This window comes from Cydia strobilella, chromosome 2, assembly GCF_947568885.1.
Source record: "Cydia strobilella chromosome 2, ilCydStro3.1, whole genome shotgun sequence".
NCBI classification, from domain to species: Eukaryota; Metazoa; Arthropoda; class Insecta; order Lepidoptera; family Tortricidae; genus Cydia; species Cydia strobilella.
Window position 1 is genome coordinate 5,223,088 of NC_086042.1, and position 27,000 is coordinate 5,250,087.

Below are 27,000 nucleotides of genomic sequence, written 5' to 3' on the forward strand. Positions count from 1 at the left end.
AAACAAATGAAAGACAACATTGAGTCAAATAAGGTTTAATTAATAGGGTACCTTCTCGTCAATGGCTACAATTTGAGAATTTGATCATAGATCTGTACAACTAGGTAAAATATCCGAGACGGACTCGCGTTATTACGTTAGCGTAAGATACAAACCATAATGCCAAATAAACTAAACATGTAACATGAGAGGTATATTTAATACACTAAATACTGTTATATTGCTCTTGAATATCACTCTACATTCACTATTTAACGTAACCTATTCAAAATATATTTCTTCAAACATCTAAGGAAACCATAATCCAGGTCCAGGGAGTCCAGGGCGACCAGGGTGGGCTTGTCGTCAACGTACGCTATAATTACCTCATTCTTAAACAATTTCATTGGCTACTTATAAAAACGTGGATTAAGTTAATGATATAATAATCGTGTAAATAATTGATACTTGGGCGAGATAATTTGTAAAATTCACAAGGAGTACTTTAATATCAACAACTTAAATAACAGCCCTAAAAGTACTATTCAAAGATTAGTCTAACTCTTCAATGATCAAAAATAAGTAGCTAGGTATAGGTAAGGTATCAACATCTGAGTAAAGGGGGTAAGTAATTTTACAGAAAAATAAATGCTATTCTATTGTAAATACGTTGTCGGAATATCGCTTTCCAAAAATATGACTGATGTTATAGATAAATTAGTATTAGTTAATTGTAGATGCCGGCGACGGCAGAACAGCGGTGCGTTCCTTCTAACATCTAGTAAAAAACCTCAAGTACACTTTTCGAGTCATGTAACACTACTACCTTCATGTTAAATTAATAATCAAAACAACAGAACTTTGACAAAAGTAGAATTGCTATCAAAAGACGCAGTAAAAAATTTCAACAATAGCTGTGTAAAGTAGGTACAGGTACCTTCATTATTTTAATGTTTCTCTGCTACTTTTGTCAAATTTCTCAACAATATTTTTTGTCTATTATTTATTGCTTGTAATCTACCTATCTACACGTACTACTGTAAGTTACGACTAGTTTATTAGATTAAAACTATCAAACTAGCGAAGGTAGTCTACTTAGTTCACCCGCGATGCTCACTTGCAATCAAGCTGCGAAGCAAACCACAAACACACAAACAACACCGATCATACAAAAATATACCGCTCATTGGTCACAAGAATTAGGTTATATAACAATGTTGTAGGGCTCTGTTCCACCCGCCGTGTAAGTTGAAATCATTCAATGATGGACAATCCGGGTCCGAGGAAAAACTGGACTATGAGACCTGACACAAACACGCTTTAATTAGTTAGCTCAAACATTTTTGACATTTTTTCTCGGATGTACAATGTAGGTACTCGTAGTGGTGTTAAATATTACCTGGCTGAATAAGTGCGGCTACATACACTACACGATGTGCGTGTCGCCAGTCGCCACCGACCCAGAAAGCTTTGACTCATTTTTCTGCGATTTTCACCTTGATTATATCGGCTCCAAGGACGTCGATCTCAAAATCGCAAAAAAATCGCAGAAAAATTAGTCATAATTATATGTGCACGGTTTTTATTCAGGTTATTTGGAATGCCCAAGAAGTACTTGTTTTATATACATTATCATCAGCTAACAATTTCACTTACTCGGCAGGCAAAACGAAAGTTACTATTAGCGACGGTCTCCTACGGTCCCCGAAACAACCTTATAGTGACTTGTCATGGAGTACCAAGTATAATTTTTTATAATGAGTTGCTCATGAAGAAAACATACGAATATAGAGAAATCGTAAGATCACTGGTACCTCTGGCCTCCGGCACCTTGAAAAGGGTAGCCTAAAGCTATTTTATAGAAAGGACAGATTGAATAAAAATGTATGAATTAATTGTAGTAATTCTTAAATACTATGCAAATCATTAGTAGCAATCGTATCTGCACAAATTCATATTAACAACCCGCTTTATTAAGTGTTCATACAGTTGGTCTAGCTAGGATGTTACAGAATGAGATATGAACGGATTCAACTGTTCGGCACTTGAACACTTCTTAAAGCAACAACTTTGATCATTTTGTTTTCATCACACTTGCTGCTAGTAAAAGGTGTTGTCGCACGCATGTGTGTCGATAGTTATAGCTGATATAATTCTCAAGGGAGTAATGGATTTTTCCTTTACAATTTTGTCGTTTAAGTCATCTTAAGTACTTATAAGTCTCATGAACCATTTATTTATGGATACCTATAGGTAAAAGTATAACGGTTATTTATTAGCTGTCTTTTTAACCGACTTAAAAAGAGGAGGTTATCAGTTCGACCGTATTTTTTGTATGTATACTCAGAACCGTCATTTCTGAACCGATTTGGAAATATCTTTTTTGTTTGAATGTATATTCCCTAGTCCCAAGTTGGTCCCGTTTTTTGTCAAAACCCAGTTCTGATGATGGGATCCGTGAGGAATCCAGGGAATTCCTCAAATCTTATAGGCATATATCGATTTTAGTATTTTCATCAAAAATCCAAGCATTTTCATTCAAAACAATGCCATTAGATGAAGCCAGGGGACTGCTGATGATGACCAGAATGAGACTCTTTAACAACGCATATTTCACTTTTGGCGATTTGTCCTCTTCGTTATGTTTGTTAAGCAAGTAAGTTCTGAAGGAACATTTGTATTAAGATCTAGTTCTGATGATGGGTTCCATGAGGTCAAAGTCCTCAAATCTTGATAGCTTCAGATCCAGACCTTGAAACTTGATACGTACTCGAAGCGCAAAAATGTTTAATGACATGACAGTTTGGCCAGACAGGAACGAGTCTTACAGAATGATGCATCACTCATATGAAAAACTTAAGACTAAAATAAATCTTAAAAAAAAAGTAAACCCGACTTCAAAAAGGATAAAATAAAATATTATCCGATTTATATGCGCTAGCAACTGAAACGTTTGAAGTCGGTGCCAAGCCAAATTTTACAAGCGTCAACACCGTCAAATCAAATGCCAACCCTGGTGTAATTTGATAAGAAAGAAAGAACCAGTATTGTAATTGTAACTATTTGGCTTGGCATCGACTTCAAACGTTTCAGTTGCTAGCGAATATAAAACGGGATAATATTTTATTTTATACTTTTTTAAGTCGGTTTAACTTTTTTTTAAATATTAATTTTTATATTACATACTTAAACCATATTTTATACACTAATATCTTTAATCGTATCTCTACACCAAATAGTTAGTCCCTTTCTCTACTTGCCGCGTATTAATAAATCACGTAAAGCGGACCACTAACTGTCAATTTTTTGCAACGTATTTGAGTAATTTACTCGCAAGTGTGATGAAAATACATGTATAACTTGAAGGTTAAGAATATTAATTATTGGAATCTCATTAAGTAACTATTACATTATCTGTTGACTTCGTGGTCTGCCAATTTAGGGTTTCACCGTATATAGTCTACGTCGGTCAGAAAAAACTAAGCCTTTCAATGCCTCGTCTTTAATTATACAACTTGCAATTACTGCCATTGTAAACCTTATCGGAATGCTAAAAAGGTTGATATTACACGGTAACCGTGCGGGTCTGTTAACGTCTTTGGTGGTCAAATCAATGGGTTAGGATAAGACCTGTTGTAAGACATCATTCTTTTCGATCCGGACGACTCGACCTGATATCAGCCGGTATTATGAAGTTTAGTCATTTGCTCATTTTCTTTTCGGCATCGACAGTTGCGGTGATACCCGTATTAATAACGTTCCTACCTTTGATGAAGTTCCGTTCGCGGACGAGCACTCACCCGCCACGTTTACCCGCGATTACAGATTAAAGAAAAAAGTCATTAATTCTCAAACCTTACTTCTAATTAGCTATTAAGTACGAGGAAACGCTATCTACCTATTTTTAAAGATCTAGTTATTGTTAAAAGTGGCTTCGGCACAGGTTCGTACAGGAAGGTGCCTTCGACAAATCAATCAAAATCAACTAACTATTATGCCGGCTGTACACACGACGAGACGAGAGCCTCTCGCCGAGAGTCTCGGTAACGCTCCATCCGACCCAATCAAAGAGCGGACGAGAAAGAAGCAGTATGTATGTACACACTCATTCTCGGCCTGTCTCGGGGTCTCTCGACGAGTGTGTACAGCTGGCACCAACGTTGTAATCTATTCTAAATCCGAATTCGTAGGCCGTGATATATTGTCTACTACAAAATATTTATAAGTCACAGATTGCTCTCATACGAATGTCTCGTGTTCGGAATGATTTGAACAATCTTGATACTCGTAATGCACATTTTGTTTCCAATTCCCAATGCGTCACGAAGTGGAGGTGTTCTAATAGCGTGTTAATTGTATTAGTATCGAGCGAGGAAGGTGCATTAAAGCGGGACACCGTCCATACCGTCTTCTGCCTTGACAAGGACGAGCTCGTTTTGGTCAGTTGCGATATTTGCCTTCGTTCCAAATCATCCAAATAGACATTAATACAAATTATGCGTCGGCAATATTAGGCGGATATGTCCAGCGCAGGGGGATACGGTATGAACATACTTCACTAAAGCTATACAACCTAAGGCGACCCCTATCAGCGATTTTGCAGTATTATAAAATTATTATCTTCATGTACTTTTAATAATATGGCGGCAAAGAATTATTGTATATAGACTTCAGACATGTTTTAAAAGTACGTATTCATTGAAAAAAAAAAAACAATATGTATGAAATGTTTTATAACTAGGACTAAAAATAAACTTATTTAGCCACACCTCAAAGTTATTTGGCTTTCACAGGTTTGAACAAAGAGCTGCAAAAATATCTACACCTATATGCGCTCAGATATGAATGATCTGTACAAGTGTACACGTGTACAGCCTAAGTATTTCTTAGTTAGTCAATATTGAAAGCGTTCGCAGCGTAGATATTTTTGTAGTGACTATCAACATTTGTTATAAAGTGGAAAAACAACATTCTCGTTATAACATGACGGCATCGCCATCCATATTCCTTGAACAAATTATCCTCAATATTGTAACTGTTATGATTACCTTATGGTGGATTCGTAGTCAATAAGGTCCGAAGTTCAGTAAGTCATTCTTCAAATCATAATACGAATACCGAAGACTGGCTTACTTCTAACCAGGGGTCGGAAACTGGTATTTACTAAATACAAAAATACCGGTATTATTACGTTCTTTTGTTTATAATTTGATTTTTAATGGGACGTTTTAATAATGCAAAATTGTTTCCTAAATACATGATTCAGTCCTACGTAATGAGCATATAAAAATTCAAAATATTGGGCTATTTCGGGGTTTTTAAAAAATACCGGTTCCGAGCCCTGCTTCTAACCAGGAAGGAATGACTACAAACATTGCTTTGGATAGACGACCAAATGAGGCAGGCCCTTGGCAGATTATATAATGTCACGGGTAGGGTAGGGCGGAAGTAGTTTACCTTCACAGAATAGGTAGGCATTTTCCTGTTCGCTACGGCACGAGGGAGCCCCTCCTTGTTGTTGCCCCTAAGCAATTTCAACCAGCCACGCAACGCAATATCGTACAAATGTTCCTGGAAACTACAATATAACGCGTGATTCCATCCAGAATAACTCATAAAGGTACATCTGGACTACACCATTATTAAGCAGATTTGGCGTCTAAAAATGTCGTTCTGGGCCTTCTTGCTCGCGTGATTAGATATCGCATTGATCGCGTGATAAAGACCAAGATAAAACTTTCGTCATTACTTTTATAGAGTCGAATAACGCTTATAATAAGCACGGGCTTCTTCGTGTATTAAATGAGTCTTATTAAAGTTAGTAATTAAGTATAGGTACGGCAGCGGTCAGCGAATAAGCTTTAAGGTATCCAGATCTTAAGGTAACCATAAATGTCAACTGGAGCAAAATCTCACAACTCCGTTAATGTCCCAATTAACCTAATGTTGTGAGTTGGACCTTCTAAGCTGAACTTTCTGTCTAAGACTTGACAGATTATTGGATTTAACACAACTCACAACCGGTGACCAGGGGCTACCATGAGTAAGAACGTTCAAGCCGTTGCGTTGCCGGCAGCAGAGTTCCTGAAGGCGAATCGTGAAGACGCGAGGTGTCGGGCACAGGGGGCGGGCGCGCAGACGGGCCGTCAGAGCGTGCGCAGCGGCGCGCGGCAGTCCACGCGCGACATCCACGCCAGGTCAAGCGTCGTCACCTGCAATACAATATTACTGTCGTTACACCTACAATATCTTAATCAGGAAACTTGACAGACGGAATTGAATGTGGAGGAAACTTTTAGCAGCGGAAAAACAAAGAGAGGGAGAAGGTTATTCCCCTTACAATACGCATGTATATTGTTTCTGTCTTTCTACTAAGAAAGAGTGGTAACGCCATACAACACTACCAATACGCGAGTTATTTCTTAATCGACATCTAGCATCAAGTAGCGGAATTTATCAGTACTGCTAGTTGACAATAGATGTCGCGACCAACGAAAACTAATGTTCAACAATTTTCAGCATAATATTATAACCGGATTAACCGGACCTCTATTTTCAACTCCTTCTGCTTGTAATATTAGTTGTAAATTGTTTTTGGACTACATTTTTCGTCAGTAGCGACACTTGTGACAGTGTCAAGTAGTGGTACTGATAAATCCACTACTTGACGTTAGATGTTGACTACGAAATAATTCTCGTTTTGGTAAGAAAACTGATGTATGGAGTTGCTTACCACTTTCTTTACTTAATATTTCTCTATGCTTTCTACAATATGTTCTGTTAGCTATCAAGCAAGTCAAGAAACCAAAGAATACCGTGTGTGGTAACAATATAATATAACAAGCGCAAGCTTTATGAGATCGAATTTAAAACAACATGGAAAATATAGATAGGTACAATAGGTACATTGCAACAAGGACGACTACTCTACATAATAGTTTCCGCAAAACATCTCTGATGCCTGGATCTAGATAACCTTTCCAACATAGAAGTTTCCCGGAAATTCATACTACAACTGCTAACTGTTCACATATTGACTGGACTTCTGTAAGGAAAACGAATAGTCCTAGCGGTACACCCCGAAATTCAGTAAGATGCTGCAAATTATGTTAAGTATGAAAGTCGGTACGATGGATCTTTAGGCCATTTGAATCAATTTGACCCGTAGCACAAAAAAATGGAGTAGTTATGACGTTACGTTGACGATAGGTTTCTGATTTTTTTTTCCCATACAAAAAAAGACGACGTCATATCATAACTCTTCCTTTTTTATACTTTTAACACAATAAGGTGAAGAGGTATATCACATGACATTTACCACTCTCCTCTTCCTAACTGGCGAAAAGTGACTTAGCCATGTCATGCGACCAGAATAGTTACCGGTAGGTATTTATTCTGGCTCTCATTTGTTGCATGGACTATATGTGACCCGTTTCACTTGGGGCACGGAGTACTCCAGGGTATGGGGATGTGCATGAAACCACCGCCGGCGGAACCCTCACCTGGTGCATGGAGTACACGGCCAGCACGACCAGCACGTGCATGATGTTGTGCGAGTTGAGGCAGCGGTCCACGGCGCCTGGGAACCACTTCTCGGGGATGTGCATGGCGCCGATCACGCCGCCGCCGAGTGACACTGCGTCCTATAACCGGGAGAACAAACTTTTTTAGGCTTCCATACTTCTAAAAGAAAGAAAAAATTTAGTAATTGATCGTTTTATGTCCGACTAGCCTCTAGATTAGTCATGTATCGGCTTAGTGACGTAAAAATAATAATATAGTTCTTCCACAAATTGACAGTCCCACGGTAAGCTCAAGAAGGCTTGTGTTGGGGGCACCCAGACAACGATATACCGGGTGTTTCCTGTAACAGGAGCATTAAATTAAGCTGTAGGCTGTACTCCTCAAACTGACCAACATTTGTTCAGCAACTTTTAAAAATAACTAGTGTTTTGATTTTCATTACACTTTAAAGTTTATTCTAAGACGCAATGTATTGCAAAATTTGTTATGTTTAAAGGGTGACAAGCAACGTCAAACACACAGATGGCAGCGTACATTGAAAATAATATTTAATTAGTATGAAAAAGATATAATCTAAAAAAAAAACATAATTTTAAAAACTTGCTGAACAAATGTTGGTCAGTTTGAGGCGTACAGCCTCCAGTTTAATTTATTGCTCCTGTTACAGGAAACACCGTGTATACATATAATACTTATACAAATACTTAAATACATAGAAAACATCCATGACTCAGGAACAAATATCTGTGCTCATCACACGAATAAATGCCCTTACCGGCTTAAATAATGGTTGACTGCCTTAACCCAAATATTACAATTATACAATAATGTTTTTTTTTCACTCAAGTACCCTGAGTAGATAATAATTAAGTACTTTACGCGGTTGGTTTATTTTTTATACCACACCAGTGACAAACATGTGTATAGTAAGCAATCTTCACACAGAGCCATGGTCACATGAGCTTAATGCTGACCTTCAGTAGACAAAATAAATACAATATCAGAACGAGAACAGTGCTTTATCTATGGCGATAAGTACGAGGTCGTAACCGCCAACCTCTTATGCACTTTACCCGTACGATATGAAGAATGGTCCATAATAAAGGAATTTTTTAAAGTACTGAAGTCGGTTTACAATATTCTGTAAATACCGGAGCATCTTATTTATAAGACCCACAAAAACCTTAATAAAAAAAAAACAGTACTTCATTATACTTATCTTTCTTATCAGTTATAATATAAATATAAAAGTCTATTAAGGCCGTTCCATCGGTTTGCCGCTGTCTTTGTCACATTTCGCAAGAAAGAACGGGAAAGAACATACGCGCCAAGTGTCAATTTTGATCGAATTTTGTCGGTGTTTATTTATTTTAAAAACGTTACCTAACAATATCGAAATTCTAAAGCTATGAAATTACTATTTATGTTAAGATTGTTTTTTCTTCTTTTTTTCTTTATAGTATCACATAATAAATAACCGAGTAAAGTTGGATTAAAAGTCCGAGTTAGAGGTTACTTTGGGAATTAATTGTATCGAGCGAAGTGTCATAATTCATGTATCGGAAGCTATGTTGTTAAAGATAATATATTCAAGAACTACATATATTTTTTCCACGTCTACGAATATCAACGCCTCTTAGACAAACAGGATCATATAAGGAGATTTTTCGCCTTCTGGCTCAGGGAACCGCCTTAAATATCCTATTTAAGAATATGATAGAACATCTTATATCCACACTCATATCTATAGAATAGAATAGAATATTTATTTCTTATTATTTTTTTTTTTTTTTTTTTTTTTTTTTTTTTTTTTTTTTTTTATTAGCCAATTTTGGTGTCCCACTGCTGGGCAAAGGCCTCCCCTCGTTTTCTCCACTCGACCCTGTCATCGCCATTTTCCCACCATTTGGGGTAGAATGCGTCCAAGTCGTCCCGCCATCTCCTTTTTGGTCTGCCTGAACCCCGGCCTGCACCGTCTATGGTGCTCCGTGGGTCCCACTCAGTAACCATTTTGGCCCATCTTTCCGGGTGCATGCGACAGACATGTCCCGCCCAGTCCCACTTAAGCTTAGCGGTCTTGACGCCTACATCTGCAACTCTAGTTCTGGAGCGTAGTTCCGTGTTTCTGATTCGATCAGTTCTACGAACACCTAATATTTTCTTATTATAAGTAGGTATATAGGTATATAGGTATATAGGTATATTGAGTAAAACTGGCAGTAGGTAGGTACCTATTTAGTTTTAAAAAAAATATTTTGATTAAGACATACTTATGTAAAAATAATGAGAAGGCATGTCTAAAAATGTTCCTATTAAATTGGTACACACCCGTAAACGTTAGCTTACTGTTTTTTGTAAATATGGGATTCTTTCTCCTGTCTGGATATTAAAATATTACCTACTTGTAGTTGCCTGCCGGCCTAGCCGTAACCAAAAGTATAGAGGTTAATATCCGCAGCAGTTGATAAATAAAATTAATAACATGATCTTATACAAAAAAGAAACGTGTATTAGAGGGTGGCTACTCGCTATAATAGTTTCTTGATATTAGAACAACTCGTAGAAATCTATAACTTCTTGATGTAGGCCGCGTCAATCATATTGTCAATAACATCTCTTCGAAATTGCTTTCCTAATTTCAAAGGTGTCAATCATCTGCAGATTCTATTAGCCTAGTTTTAGATGTCTACTAGCTAACAAACTTACGGCCGGTTATATTATTCAACTCCCGTATCTATAGATGAGCGAGTGTAAAAACGAGAGACTGATATAGGATCGCCATCTATAATAAAATTTGCTATATGAACGAGTTAGGCGTTCCGAAGTGATATTTCAATTATAGATTTCCTGTACGCAAATAAAAATAATCGAAGTATATTTAATGTATTTATTGGAAATGCTTGAAATACTTATTCAGTAAACTGAAATAAATGTCATATACTTGCACAGACTCGCACTTGGCCGGTTTTTCATTTTCGTTTCAATTACACCGTGTATGTAGGTCTGAGGTGAAACAAATTCTCAAAATAGCCAACAATTTGAATACGATTAGGTAAAACGCCCTCTATGTTACGTGTTGTCCTCCAAGTAGTTCTGGCCTTTTTCTCTAAATGTAGGGAGCTGTAGTAACTAATGTTATTTAAAAAATAACTCGAAAACGCAATAATCCCATGGTGGCAATTACTCCGGTTGACCTTAACCCTTCTTTTTCTCTATATAAGTACCTATAATAAATAGGTTCCGCTCGAGTTTCGATGGGTTAATGCGTCATAGTTATGGCATCTCCTTGCGAGTTGAGCAAGTTTGGCGCCGCGGTTCGCCCATCGCAAACTTCCGAAGGGAAGTCCCCCAAGCTTGTTTTTGCTGACGTTGGTAACCTACTTATTTATATAGAATCCTGCTTTCCTGTTTCGCAACAACCCAACGGAACGCGAGAAAACTATTCCAATGGTTTTTACGGTCATCAAAGACAATATACCTACTACCTACATTACATTAGGTTACGTTAACTTTAACTAAACGCAACTTTATGGGCAAATAATGATTTGTGAAAATGACTCAACGGTTTGTCCCGGATGCACTGAAGCTATACGCTGTTTTCCGAAAAACACCAAAAGAATATGGTTTCCCTACAACGTATAGTTATAAACTATCCATTTTATCTACCTCTTTTATCTTATGGAATCCAATAAAAACGCCAACTGAAATTGGGTCACACAGTAGTTAGATTCACTTCTATTCTGTAAACGTACACAAAGTTAAGAGCCATCGCTTACAAATACATTGTTTCAACTTAATTTTCATCCGTTAGCCGCACATTAATAATTATGTAGGTACTTAATAAAAAAATTATATCATGTAAATTCACAAAAAAATATGTTCAGTAAAAGGTAGGTAAAAGTAACGACGTCACGACGACGACGTCGTAACGAGGTAATGATAAGACGGTAATTTGGCTTTCCTGTGGCTCTGAGATTAGTAGTAAGAGTTCCTAATAGTCCCTCCCATACACAAAGTATGATCCTTGATCCCGGCTTGTCTTTCTATCACAGTGACCAAATTTCACATACAGTTGGTCACAGTTTTGCTTCATGCAAATGACATTCTCTACCAACAATTACAGAACAGAACCAAGGGATAGGTAAACAGGGTAACGTACAAGTCAATTTCAAATTCGTACTTATAGATAAAAACCTATTTTCGCCTACTTTCATTATTCCGAGGGCAATCCGATAAGAGCTGATCTTAGTGCTAAATTACATCAGGCATTACATTACGTCCAAGTTAGTCTTATCTAAAAGAACGTACCTAATGTCGGCGGTATACAATTTAATATTCTTCGTACCTTACGAGTAGGTTGCAGACTTTTGTGTAAAACACTACATCATTATACATTCTACATATAAATTGGTCTGATGTAATGGTTTTTTCATAGTTTTTTTTTAAATGTATTGTTAACTTCATTTTTTTGCTAGAGGTTTTTTTAGTAATATGCTGGGTATCCTAGTAATTCATAGTATTTCATTGCAATATTCATCATAGATTTGTATAAAATGACTAGTAAAATATGCAACCTACAAACTAACTTATATTGTTTACTCTATACAAGCTCATACAAAAACACTCAAAGGTGATTGGCCGGTACTGTACATATAAGGTCTACGTTTTCAACATTAATAAAAATGAATATTATATATTTATATAATATTTATAACTAATAATTCTCTTGGTGACGGATGATATGTTTAGACGTTCTTTTTAATATTAACCGTATGTAACATTACCCTTGTTACAGATCATTTAAGTCTAAAGGGTCGGTCCGTATTTCCGGAGTGGTCTGGCAGATTCGAACTTGGGGATAAACAGGCGCGTTTGGTTCTGACGTGCGAGATGGAGGTACGAGTATTACAGAAAGTTTCTACACAGGTCTTCCCCACCGAACTTCTGCGGGCTTAGCACGGTAGCATTTTTATCGCCTGTCAGCATGCCTGTCACGTTCTAACAAGTATGTAAATGCGAAAGTGACAGGCATAGTGACAGATGATAAAAATGCTACCGTGCTAAGCCCGCTCTGGACCGGTATGAAGTTGGTTAGAGCAGATGTATATACAGGTGCAGGTACCTAGGTACCTATGTACTAGTTGTTTTCTCGTTGGCTATGTCCGCGTGGGATTACCTACGCCTGTTATGAAAAACTCGTTTTAGGGGAAGGGTAGTAATTTTTATTTTTCAAGAATAAAGTAGCCTATGCACGGGCTCAAAGACAGAGTAGGCTGTTATGACAAAACTTTTTTTTGAACTATAGTCTATTGGCCTATTGGAAGGCCTAATTGAATATAACTAAGTATGGCTGTTTGTCCCGATCATGCACGTAGGAAGCGTTGTTGTTCCAATAACTTAGAAAGCGCTGGGTGTTGAGTCGAACTCCTATGTTGCTGCCTCCGATTGCGCATTAATAGTTGTACTATGGACTTCGAGGCCACATAAACTTGTCTGAACATTCGAGTATACGCCCGGTAAGCAACGGGAGTACATGGCGAGTACAGTACGGCGATTATCTGGAATGGGGTGCGAGTGATTTATTACTCTGGGAGCTGGCGCCAGGCCAGGTTTGGGCTGAGGAGAACCACTCGCCTACAAAATGAAAATTATACACAAATCGACCTAATCCCACAGTACGCCTTGTGTTGCAATAAAGGCTTGTGTTGTGGGTACTAGACGCCGACGATATACATATATCATTTATATAGATACATACTTAAATACATACGTAGAAAACATCCATGAACAATTAAACAGATCATATGGTCATCTAGAAAAAAAATGCACTCCTTATTTTTGTATTTTCTGAAATATTTTCACATTGTAGATTGAAGAAGTGGTGAACCTTGTACGCTTCGTGCAAGCACTTTGACAAAATCTGCCCGGATATGATATATAATTTAATTATAGATAGATAACTGGTAGGAGACGGGTCAAGACCGGGATACGTGGAAAGGGAGGCCTTTTTCCAACAGTGGGCAGCAGTCTAGGCTCATATATATAAATAATAATAAATATTCTATGCCGCAACATAGAATATTTATTATTATTTATTTATATAATAATCTTAATATCTAGACTCGAAAATGTTATAGCTAAGTAACAATAATAATTTTAAGTAAATACCTAACAATATTAGTGGGGTATGGTATTTATATGTATTTTCCCGATAGCCTTTCCTAATTGAAGTGAAACCTAACAAATGGCGACGTCGCCGAGCTAATGTCTCGAGCCATGAAGCCCGACCGAGCGATGGAATGCGAAGTGGCTAACGAGCCGGCTGAGATTAATATACTATTTACTTGTGTATAGTGACTAAAGTTACTGCAACGAGGCTACTTAACCGATAGCGAGTGTGTGGATTGAGTACTATCCATTCCTCAATACAATAATTAACTTAAATTATAATTTATACTTTAACTTTTTTCTAATACAATAGTTTATTACATCTATAATTTAAATAGATCCAAGAATAATTAATAACTTAAAAACTACTACATACATGCATAACATACATTCAATTCCATCACTTAACACAAACTATTACTGCACCACAAAATCATACACTTTAACTTCACGAATTTTATCTAATTGTTTGAAAATTTACCAACCAAAATTCAGACAAAAATAATGTAGGTTGATACGTAAAAAAAGTAGTATAGCGCACCTTTTTAAGTAGAATCGGGCCATTTGCTAATATGAACAAGTGTGTAAATGTCAACATTAATGACAACATTTCTATGAAAAACATTAACCGGTTAACCCAGTGTCAAATACTGGTAACTATGGTAATTCCAGGTTTAACCGGTTAACCCCGGGTTAGTAGGATGGTGCAAGTGGCGCTTAGAGTTTGAGTTTGAAGGGTCACATGTGTATATTAAAATCAATTATTTTTGTCATTAATATATCGGGTCGTAAACATCACTGTCATACTCATATCAACTCATATATTGCAGCTGAATCACAGCCACAGGGTAAAGTTTTATTTTCATAGAAAATAATAGCTCATTTTTAGGTTTCCGTACCCAAAGGGTAAAAACGGGACCCTATTACTAAGACTCCGCTGTCTGTCTGTCCGTCTGTCACCAGGCTGTATCTGATGAACCATGATAGCTAGACAGTTGAAATTTTCACTGATGATTTATCTCTGTGGCCGCTGTAACAACAAATACTAAAAACAGAAAAAAAAAAATATTTAAGTGGGGTGGGGTTGTATGGGAATACAACAAACGTTTTCGTTTTTTTCCGTATTATTCAGTTTTTATCGGAGAAATATAGACTGAGTGACATTGTTTTTTTCCAAATAAAACTGAAAAAACATGGCTTTAAAAAAAAACGGAAATTCTTCCGGTTTTTTCAACCCTAAGGGTTGAAAATTCTCGAAAGAATCAAATCGTTTTTTCAGGACGTATTGAAATTTTCGTTTTTTTTCGTATTTTTCAGTTTTTGTCGGAAAAATATAGACACTAAGTGACATTGTTTTTTTCCGAATAAAACTTAAAAAACATGGCTTTTAAAAAAAACGAGAATTTTTCAACCCTTTTTTTTATACCACGTCGGTGGCAATCAAGCATACGGCCCGCCTGATGGTAAGCACTTACCGTAGCCTATGGACGCCTGCAACACCCTTGTCCGCCCCATAGAAATAGTATATACAAGGGGTAAGAGAAATAATATTCATATATAAAATGTATACGCAATTTATCCGGTTTGCATGTCCAATGTCTTTTCTCTTTCACTCTTATAAATTTCGGTATTTCGCCATAGCCTCCTTGCTATGATGCCCACATGATGCCATAACCCGAACATGAAAAAATGCCCGGTCGGTGATAAAGACAGAGCATGGCACTATTTTCTCTTTCCTCTTATAGGAATCGCAATAAGACTATCTTTCTCTATCAAAGAATGTCAGGCCCTTGGTTGTGACACTTTAACGCTCTTTTTCAGCCAGAACCAGATTCCCTTCGCACCTTCACAATTAATCCTACTTATGTGAAGAATTTTCCTACTTACTCGCATATAAGCCTACCCATTAATTAATATAGCAACATATAATAGCAAACTGAATTGGATAAATGTGCCATTCTCAATCAAAAGGGTACTTATTGTCGGTTGTCAATAAGGCGCTATTTCCATATAGCATTAATTTGAAATCGACAAGCGACAATGTGGTAACTTTTGGTTGAAAACGTCACAAATATAAGCCCTATGTTGTAAGCTTCAGCGCTACGGGAGACCAGCGTAGCGCATGCTAACATCCAGCGAAGGTCAGTGCAAGTTCGTAGGTTAGTTTATTGGCGGAGCAGCCCAGTTGGCGCGCCGCCAACTAGGTGGGTCGGAGGCTCGGTTCGGTGCTGGCTCGGCCACATTTCACCGGTTATTGCCTCCTTGACTCACGGCAAGGCGGCGGGATGTACCGATAAGACTGGCTATCACACTAACGGGGATCCGCACACCGCTCCGGTATAAGCGCGACACAGCGTTATTTGGACGGAACGGAACGGCGTGCGGAACCGCATCCAATGTGACGCCCGCATTAGCTTAATCAAAGGTAGCGGAATCAAAGAAATGATAATTGGAAGAAAACTTTGCTTCTCTGTTTGGCCTAAAGGTTGACTGGAATGCCGTGTAGCATTAAGTACGCCTTTTGTCACTGTATATTTTTACAATGCAATAAAGTAAAAAAAAAACTTAACAAGGAGGAGATATTCGGATGAACATGTAGTGGAAATAAGTAGGTGAATAAAGAAAAATTGGCATCGTTAAAAAAGGCTGAAAGTAGTTTTACCACGACTTCAAAATTTTCCTATGCATAATAAACTTCTACCATTCCAGCCAACGAGTTATCTTCAACTAAACCAAAAGTTAAATTAATTATAAGTAATATATCAGTCCCATACATTTTATGGTGGCCGGTGTGGGCTTATTACGAGTACTTAGATGAATCAAAACTGTACTATCTCAACTTACGGCCCAATTCGAACAATGCTTATAAGATGTCACAGCGATACGACACCGATCGGATCTGACATCTGACACTGACAGATCGGTAAATTAAATTCTCTCTGTGACATTTTATAAGCTTTGTTCGAATTGGGACGCTATTCTATACAAAAGATAATAGTAGATGATACAATTGGATCTTAATTTATTTCATTGGCACTGTTTCTTCACCGTCACCGCTGTTTTAATCTAGTTGAGCAATCAGCTCGCCGAGGATCGAGAAGGAATTTAAGTATGAGCTCTATGAGACATGCACGGCTACGAGTCGAGGCCGAGGGTTGATTACCTGGAGGAACACGTGTAGGATGGCGTGCGGGCAGCCGCCGCCGAGCCGGGCTGCGCGCGCGCCGGCCAGCAGCACGCGCATGCAGAACGGCGCCGCGAAGCATAGCCTCCGTTCCCACGGCGACCACGCGCGCATCGCCTGCGCACAAAGTATAAAATTAAAAACGTGATCCACCACTTTTTATGTTTTGCTTATTGTTTTCTCTTTCACAGGACTAAGCTAAAAACAAAACTTACACACACTTGACACAACCATAAACAGTAGTTCGTGAGTTATGAAGATGTCCTGTATAATATAACAGACTGAAGTGTATTTAGAATGATGTCTTGCATCTCAGGAGTTTATAAAAGTAATATTTTGAGGTAGATATTTATTTAGTGGAAAACTAAATTCGTAATTATGTAGGAGCGCGAGTCGCTGGCTTTAGATGTAGGAAATTTTAATCTCTCCGGACTAATTAATTAGACTCCCAAGTTATGAAGGTTTTATATTATTTTATGACACTAAAAGATCGTGCATTTCATGCATCTAACTCTATTGGGAGTCATACTCGTATAATCGCATTTCTTCATTAGTACCTATTCGTGTTTAGGGAACAATGAGAAGTTTTTCACCGACATTTTCCGCACTCATTACACCGCTTCACACTTCTAGTTTGTTTTTTATTGGCGCGCAGCTGGCAGAGGTGAGATCCCTGCAGCGGGCACCAAGTGTGACGCCCGCCTGTCGCCAGTCAATCAAAAACTCTTTTATTAAGCCACATTGGCACAGTTGGGATATTATTTCGCGAATATGCCTGATAACTGCTGACTTGTAAAAGGATTGCGGGTCATGGGAGATGGTCGGTTGCACAATTGAACGTCGCTTACTTTTAACGAGGTACTAAGCTAAGTGTTATTTAGAAGGTTATTGAGGTGCTAGGATAGGTACCTTACTTATTTTATTTGGAAAGTCTGATACTTAATATAAAAGCTAAAGTTGGTAACTTATTAAGCATTTTAATTTAAAAGTTTAATTTGCCCTCAAGATTTTATTTAAATATTAACGATTTGACAGATAAACCTACATATCTACATAATTTAGCGCTATCCGTTCTCCATTCAGGCTGCCTTGCATGCCAACTGGCAACGTGATGGCAACATGCTGCCAGCGGGCCAGTGAGTTACGATGGGCATCACTTGGCATCCTCGTTGGTGTTTCACTAGCACATGGAGTTTTTGGCACAGATACTGAGCACTTAAGAATTATCAAGAGCCAAAACAACTTTTGTATAAAGGAAAGTATGGTGATGCAATCTGACTTTTACTGTTAGGATTTACGAGATGGCAGATGATAAAAAATATTGACAATCAAGATTTATCCGTCCGGTCTGTCCTCTTATACTTATCACAAATCACGTAGACTGGCAGTACCGAGTACCGTCATCACCGTCAACAATGGGGCACAATGGCGCGCTGGTACACATTGTGTTATAGGTACATGAGAATTGTGTGTCACCTTATACAGGCCCAGCAGACTGCCGAGGCTGTAGACTGCCAGTACCGAGTACCGCAGCGGCGCGGGCGCGCAGTGCACTGTCGCCGTCACCATGGGGATTGCACCTGCAACAATAAGAAATTAAAATTATAATCACATTTTGCCTTGTTTACTACAAATACTAAAATCATAACTATGATAGAAGGTGGAACATGTCCAATTGCTGGACACAGGGCTCTAGGTCAACGACCACCTGCGATTTTAACCAAGTCGTCGGTATACATATTGAGTGCCTTGTTGTATTAATGGTGGTGGTATTAAATGGTCATGTTTTAAACAATAGTTAAATTAAGTGCGGTTGCTATAGAGTAATTCATCACAAAGTTACTCACTGTTTAAATTGATACTTGTCCGTTCTAGATTAATTATATTGGTAATGTTCTACATTTTATCGGGCTCGGATGATTTCCACTTTCTGCTGCAATTAACAGCGGAAAATTCAATCTCCTAATTGAATTGGGTTGTCTGGTTGGCTCTGCATTTTAATTCATGTCACGGCGATTGACAAGAATCTATACCTAATGAGTACAGGACAAAGCGGCACTTTTTAGGTGAGCAGATAATATTTTATCTAGCTATGTTTTAAATTCCTACTTTCACACACATTAAGTACTAATATTAACGTGTAAATTTTCCTCTAGTTGGAGTTTATTTTTATTTTTTTGATGTTTTAATTTTTATTAGCTGCTAACTTATAGGTAATAAAATAATCGAAAGAATTTAACGAATGCTATCGCTGTGGTAAATTATAAGTCGCCGGCAGATCGTAAAATCGGGAAAATCGAGATATTTCTAGGCAGATCATGAAACGCCGCCATTTCATGTACTAGCTGACTAGCGACCACTACAGCCATATCGTGCAAACCCCAACGTTTAGGCATACTGGCATATGATAAGTAGAATGTTGTAAAATTTTTAAAAACAGGCGCATTAAATTAGTACTGCTATTTTTTCTGATGGACGTTTAGGTAAAGGCGCGTAAAGCACTGATTACATATTTTCCGCACTATCATCGAAATGTACTATTTTGCTTGTTGGAATCTTGGAGATTATTCCAGTTTTTTTCCTACTTAACATTACCTAAATATTCCTGTGCTACAAATGAACCATGAATTTAATGAAATATAATAAATTAATAACATCCCTGCATTTAAACACACAATATTTAAATGTGAGTGTTTATTGTGCTAACATGGGCACGTTAAAATTTACGACACTTGTACAAGCCGCGCCGGCCGTACCCGGCACGGGCACGGCACCCGGGCTTTGATGGCTCTTTCCCAAGCCTATACTATTCGCAAAACAATTCGTTGCAATACCATGGTGTTTCTAATTTCTAGCATAACTTGACACCGATATTCACCACAACTGCGCCTAACTATAGGCCAGATATATTACCTAAACTACAATGGCGAAGAAGCCGGTAGAGATTATAAATAGCAATCCAGATGTTATGCAGCAGGCAATGGGAGCCTAATGTAATGATTCGATCAGGCTCGGGTAGACACTGATCCAACTAGATAGGTAGAGCTATTATTATACTCGCGACTCTAGTGATAATACTATTACTTATTCTGTGACTCAAGTTTAGGTCAGGGACTAATTATTGGTGTCACAAATCCACATATTATGGTTACATTTCAACTTGGAACTTTATACTTCAACATGTATATCGAGATTTTGTGTGACGCTTGTTTACCACCGTCGTGGTATAATCCTCGGGCGGCAAAGCAAAATTTTAAATTTTTTAGTAAAAAAAACTCTTTCTAGTAAGTTCGGTAAGTGTTTGTTATACGGAAAGAAGGTCTCACGTTCTTTCGAGGGTTTCTTTTTAACATTTGGAACGGAGCCTTTAACACAGTTAGGCAGAATTAAATTACATTTGTTTTCGTGATCGTTTGTCGCAGATTTTCATAAAATAAATCAGGTGCATAAAATAAAAAGGCAAGCATTTGACGGCAATCTCACCTGTATAAGTGCCGATGCAGTCTAGGATGGATCATGCTTACCTAAAAGATGTCTATTCACTCTATTTGAAGTAAAACAGTTCCAATCGTCTTATGTCTATTTATGCCACATAGTTACCTACCTAAGCCTAAAATACTATCCAGAAATCTTCACAAACTTCTTCTAAGTCCTGAATATGTTGTTTTACCTGAAAGAAACACTAAAATACTAAGTACATTAACGGTAAAAGGCCTGGAGCCGTACCGTAACTTTTACCGCTTGTGCCTCCGTGCGGAATGAGACTTAGATAAGAATTTAAGTGTGACCGTAACTTAAATATATTACAAAGACACATAATATAATAGTTGGGGCCCGTTTCTCAAAAGCTTGTAACTTGTAATACAAGTGGATGTCACTTTTTGAAGAAGAAGAAGAAAGACATTTATTCCATAAAGCACACATACACAGGACAATACGATGAAAGAAATAAGATGCTTAAAAAAGGGAATATAAAAATAATAGCAAAAACAAAAATAAAATTATTTACAAATTAAAAACAAAAATTACACACGGGTCCAGCAATGTGTCCAGCAATGTGTGTGTTTTTGACAGGTTTTGTTAGAAAGGGACAGGGACGAGCCCCTGGTGTTCTTTACTTAAAGGTAGAGTAGCAGGTTTGGTGAAATTACTTAAATTTTTCATTATTTTTCCATGCCTCTTGAAATTAAAGGCGAGGAGTTTCGTATTGCTTTAAGAACATTTTCAATGTAGAATTCATGTGGGCTTATTTAATAATACTAGCAACTATTAGTGTAGGCGTTATAGCCACACACACAAACTTATAGCAAATAATCCTCGCATAACCGGCCATATTTGTTTAGTCCGTGGGACAATAAAGAGCCGTGGTAACTGTAGGGGAGCCTTTTGAAACAGGTGGTTTATTTCTCAGCAAATTTCATTTAACAGTTTTTGCGGTATCCTTATCGGCGATCAATTCGCCTGCGAGTACCCATATTGAAACTGCTCAGTTTGCGAGATAACGGCGAAGGGTGGGTAAACAACCAACAGAGTTGCCTCTACAGTATTAAATTCCCATTTGTTAAATTGTTAATTTGTTAAAATTTGTTAGGGAAAAGTGTGGACTGAGCGAAGATGTAGTGACAAAAATTGAGAAAGGTATGTTGAGATGGTTTGGACACGTGGAAAGAATGAGTGAAAGAAGGCTAACAAAGAGAGTGTATAAGGGAGAGGTAGAAACGGGAGTTGGAAGGGGCAGACCTCGGCGGACTTTCTCTGATCACATCGGGGAAATCCTGAAGAGAGGCCAGGTCAAGAGCACCCTAAACCAGCGAGCGTGTATGAGGAATGTTATGAAAGTGAAGGAAGCGAAAGAGGTATATCAGGATCGTAGCAAGTGGAAATCCGTGGTCTCTGCCTACCCCTCCGGGAAATAGGCGTGATTATATGTATGTATGTTAAAATAAAGAAAATGAAATGAGAAATTTGTTTGTTAAATAATAATAATAATAATAATAATATAGCCTTTTATTCAGATCCACTTAACCTAGTAACATTAGACTGATTTTAACAAAAGATAAACATAAAAACTTATTCTAGTATTTGCTGCTTGCTTATTTTTTGTAGATCTGTTTGCCAATCGGCAAAGGCCTCCTCCAACCTTTTCCATTCCGATCTTTCCCAAGCGACTCTGTTCCACGTCGCTCCTGCCACCTGTCTAATATCATCATCCCATCTTTTTCGTGGTCTACCACTCTTCCTTTTGCTGTTCCTGGGGTACCATCCTGTCACTTTCTTACTCCATTTATCATGACCTCTAATCATGTGCCCTGCCCATTTCCATTTGAGTCTCCTCATTTTCCGTGTTACATCTATGGTTTTTGTTTTATTTCTGATGACATGGTTTCTCAGTCTGTCTGATTTCTTGACATTTATCATACTCCTTTCCATAGCGTATTGACAGGATGCGAGTTTTCTGGTCATTTTCTGATTTAAATTCCATGATTGGCAGCCATATATAAGGACGGGTAGTACACACGTGTTAAATAGTTGACTTTTTATGTTTATGTGCAGTTTTTTGTCTTTCATAGCTTCTTTTAAGCTCCAGTATCTTTTCCAGCCGTTCGTAACTCTTCTCTCTACTTCTTTGCGCATAGGTTCTTCTAGTGTTATGAGCTGTCCCAGATATATATATTCATCAGTGTACTTGATTTCGGTGTTTTCTAACTGTATCGTGACTTTGTTTCCATTTGTCATCATTTTAGTCTTTTCGGGATTTAGCTTTAAACCCACTTTTCCGCTTTCCAACGTAAGATCTTTTATCATTCGATTTATGTCGTCAGGTGATTCGGCGAATATCACAATGTCGTCAGCAAATCTTAAATGCGTCAGCGATACACCGTCCACATTAATCCCGAGATTTTCCCAATTTAATCGTCTGAAAATTGATTTGTTAAATACCTAAATTAAAATAACGGTTCACTCACGTATTTTATGTCGAGGATTTATCGACAGGTTTCGCTCCATATCGAGGAGCTTTAACGGACCGACACAGACTGTGTTTTTATGGCTCCTCTACACGATGGCCCATCGTAGGCCAGTCTAAGGGACGCAGCTATGTGGTAGAATGAGATAGCAATATCACTTGCTCCCTCTAACGCATAATGCATCCCAGACTGGCCTACGCTGGGCCATCGTGTAGAGGAGCCATTATTACTCATACTTAATATGTCTATGTCATATGTCACGGAAGTGAAGTTGTGTCATTAAAATCCTAACCTATCGTTGTATTTAAGTTGGGAGATTGGCACTTTCATTTAAGTATATATATTTTTTAAATGATTAATACAAGTCGAATGTAGTGCTAAGGATATTATAGTAATAGGTATATTTTAACCCCTAAAACAGAATGTGATTAAACAATACAAAAAATGTAACATGTACATTAGAGATTTTTTAAATATAGGTACACTTATTAAGAAATGTTTGGTACATGGCATGAAATCTTCCCTAAGTCCGAATGTGGCAGCAACTTCGAGTTTTATCTACACAAAAAATACGTGTTTATTTTGTAAGAGCTTTATGGAGTAGGTTGGTAGTGTATCCTTCAGGATCTTTGATCTTAGCCCCTTTGTTTAGCAAAACGCGATGCGAAAATATTATTGACCGAAGCGTAGCGAAGGTCTACGGTTTGACTCGCGCATTTTGCTTTTGTATGTCCGGATGTTCTCCTCTACAGGTCGCAATTCTCAACCGATTCTCGTGAAATTTTGTGACCAAATTCTATGATTAAATAGAATTTTTTTGTCGACCCGGTTTTTGGAAATTTTTCAAAATGGCAGAGTCGTGATAGCTCGCGCCCAAACAAATAGTCGTATGGATATCATAATAGTATTTTCTTTTAGAGATATGTTTACAGATTAAACGGCAAAAAATGCAGAAATTTTGTATTGCTGGTTTTGGCGGTATTTAGATGTTTAGTTTTTACTCGAGAAACAGTAGCTGTATTTCGTCAGCTAGCATAAGAACTAGCGTGGCGTGTTTTGCAAACAGTCGCTTTTTTCGTTTGCAACGGGTGGTCCCTGGTTCGATCCCCGGTAATTGTATGCTGCTGCATAACTTTTTGTATTTTTTTCACTTAAATTTCGTATTGTTTTTTATTTATTTTATATTTTTCTATTTTCAAAAAATGAAAATAATATTATTGATTCATCAAGCGCGGGCTAAGCGTATTCGTTTTATTTTTACAAGCTTTTATTTAACTAGACCTAAAACATATGTTTTTTTATTAATTTTCTAGTGTTCTTAACCGAGGAGCCATACATTTATTTAGATTTAAGTGGTTCTCCTTATTCCGAATTTCATATAATTTTATTTACAGTATTTCTCTTAAAATACGTAGATTTTTTGCACTATAATCTTTGAGGTTTAGGTAGTATAGATTCGTTTGTCTGAGCGGGTTTATGGAGCCAATTATTCAATAATGTTATTGAAAAATTCAATAAAAATTGAGAAAATTTTGCCCAACGCCTGTCCATGTGAGTGATCATCCATGTTAAACAAGATGGTGAAGTTAAGTTTAATTATAACTAACAAAGATGTCACTTTAACACAGGTGACCTAGCTAAGTAGTGCCTAATTTGCTCGATATGTGGTGACATCGTGAGGTCGAAACGGGCCGATTTTTAGGGTTCCTTATCCAAAGGGTCCGTCTGTCCGTCTCTCCGTCTGCATGTCACCAGGCTGTGTCTAATGAACCGTGATAGCTAGACAGTTGAAATTTTCATAAATGATGTATTTCTGTTGCCGCTTTAGGAACAAATACTAAAACTCCGTACTACTACTACTACTACTCGGTGGGCGAGTCCGACCCGCACTTGTGCGGTTTTTAGAGTTTCGAGTTTGATTTCGTGTGGCTCCCTTCAATATATCTCCACTACTAAGCATTTCAATACTTTTAGAAATTCAAAAATCAGCCAGGTAGCCAGGTGGTTTGGGTCAGTAAGGGCAACTACCAGATCCCGTGCTGCTACGTGAAAATGGTCTTAGAAAACCTTTCCTCAATTTCAAATTAACGAAGATTGGGGTTTACCGATTTTGGAAAAAACATAGGTACCTACAGGATGCAAGAAGAAGATCATTTTTGACAAATGCCTGCGGCGCTCTTTTTCTCTTACCTACAAGCTTTTCACTGTAGGGTAGGGCAAAGCTCAACATTCAAGTCTTACATACAGGGCGCCTGCTTTACGCTATGAGGTCCCTAAGCGGCCCTATGCGGTCTTCGCAATAACTTTTCCACGCCACGTTTCACGTCAACCACTGCGGCTGTGTCCCTAATAGCCTTTTCCCACGTTTTTTTGATGCCAATCGATCCCATTCCTATCCACGATCAAAAGCTTGTATGGGACCATAAAAAACTTCGCCTAGAAAAGCCACAAATCGAGGAAAACTTTTCCCATACAATTTGTATGAAATGAAAACTTTTATTTTTCACATGCTATTTTTTATGCCAATCGATTCCATTTCTATCCAGTATCAATAGTTTCATAGGGTTCAACTAATAGTAATGTACCTACTAAAAAGCCACAATAATTTTCAAAGCGAAATTTATAAACCTAGAAAATATTATGCTGAAGCGATCAACATCAAAATCAAAGTGATTTAGTTAGTCGAAACCGTTTTCTCCCGAAATGGAAATTGTATGAAAAAAGTACCTATTGTCTATACTTAGCTATTCTACCCTCTTATTTAAACCATCCTAGACACATCCATCTTAAGCTATGCTCGCGAGGTCTACAGCTCACAGAGCCACTAGTTTTAGTATATTTCATAGCGAAACATACAAAGGCAGCAATTAAGCTGGTGTGTTTATAATATTTTTAAATCTGCCAAGTTCGTAGTTATCGTAGTTCGTAGTCAGGTATGTTACATTATAATAGGTAATTGGTAAGCCTTGATTATGTATCGATTTTACTTAAAATTTAATTATTATTCATGTTTACCCACACTTTTCATGGATTTTGTCTCTAATATTTAACTTCCTTTGTTTCTTTTATAAACAAATGGTAAGTAGGGATGTCAGATAGATGTATATACAAAGTATGAACACATTTGAAATTAATCGAATTTAAACTATCGTGAGACATATTAACTTAACTAACTTAGTGGTTGCACTCGCATTTGAAATTGTTATTTAATTTGTTTTCCGTTTACTTGTTGTGCCTGATAAAAAATATTTATTCACTATGAAATAATTACTAACTTTAAGTAAATCATTTAAATATGGACCACTGTGTTAGAACAAGTTTGTATTTAGTTTTATGTCAAAGAGAACCGTCGGAGAAGTGTATTGGGAATCCCTTTTGCTGTTGCCGTCCGGAATATTTGTTTAGTCATGGTAAATATTATAAAGGGATATTACAGCTTTTGTTAAAGGAAAAAGAGGGATTCATATTTTTGGCCGAGATCCTTAATTACGGTCCAGATTGTTGTGTATCTTTTTCCGAGTTTCTTTAAAGAAGAAATATGCCTGATACCTCGTCCTCTCTAAGGAATGACAAGAAAGAGAATCAAGTAGAATTTTCTATCCAGATTTAAATAATGACTGCAAAGCAATTATATTACCTATAAGTATAACAATACTACCTACCTGTAATACCCCCTGTAAGTATATACATAAGGAGCACAAAAAATACTTCCATATCTATTTCTATACGTACCAAAAATCTGTTAAGTATTTTTGATTAATTTTCGCATTCCATTCATCTTTGCCATACTCGTTGTTAAACATAAGCCTGTCTCTTTCTCTTTCGGTAAGCGTAGCGAGGTAAACCACTAATAACCATCGTCGATAACCATCATGTCGCGGCCCTTTTCAATTCGCACGTCCCGCCATTTTGATTAATAGTGCAGTGAAAGAGCACGTCACTAGCGTCACTCCGACGACAAATAGATAGCGATAGATAGAATAGCGAGCTTAGGAGTAGTGTTGGTAATGACTCAACTAGATTCTTTGAGTCGCACATTGCATACTCAGCTCAGATTTTTCACTCAAAATAATTGCAGACTTGATTATACTATGTATTATAGAAGGCTCTTTGGAATATGGAATACACATTATCGTTACAGCATTTAAAACTAACAACAATTAAAAACTTACGTTGCTT

The 27,000-nt window shown here is 37.5% G+C and overlaps 1 protein-coding gene across 1 annotated transcript in view; it reads right to left on the bottom strand.

The window, feature by feature from the left end:
• Positions 1-19: 19 nt before the first annotated feature.
• Positions 20-27,000, bottom strand: part of LOC134751099 (progestin and adipoQ receptor family member 4) — a 94,654-nt gene continuing 67,673 nt past the window's right edge. Inside the window, exons 3-6 of the mRNA XM_063686447.1 lie at positions 18,332-18,435; positions 16,835-16,972; positions 7,482-7,622; positions 20-6,191 (exon numbers count right to left, since the gene is read on the bottom strand). Of these exons, the coding sequence (XP_063542517.1) occupies positions 6,126-6,191; positions 7,482-7,622; positions 16,835-16,972; positions 18,332-18,435 (449 nt within the window). The 3' untranslated portion in view covers positions 20-6,125. The remainder of the gene's footprint in view (positions 6,192-7,481; positions 7,623-16,834; positions 16,973-18,331; positions 18,436-27,000) is intronic.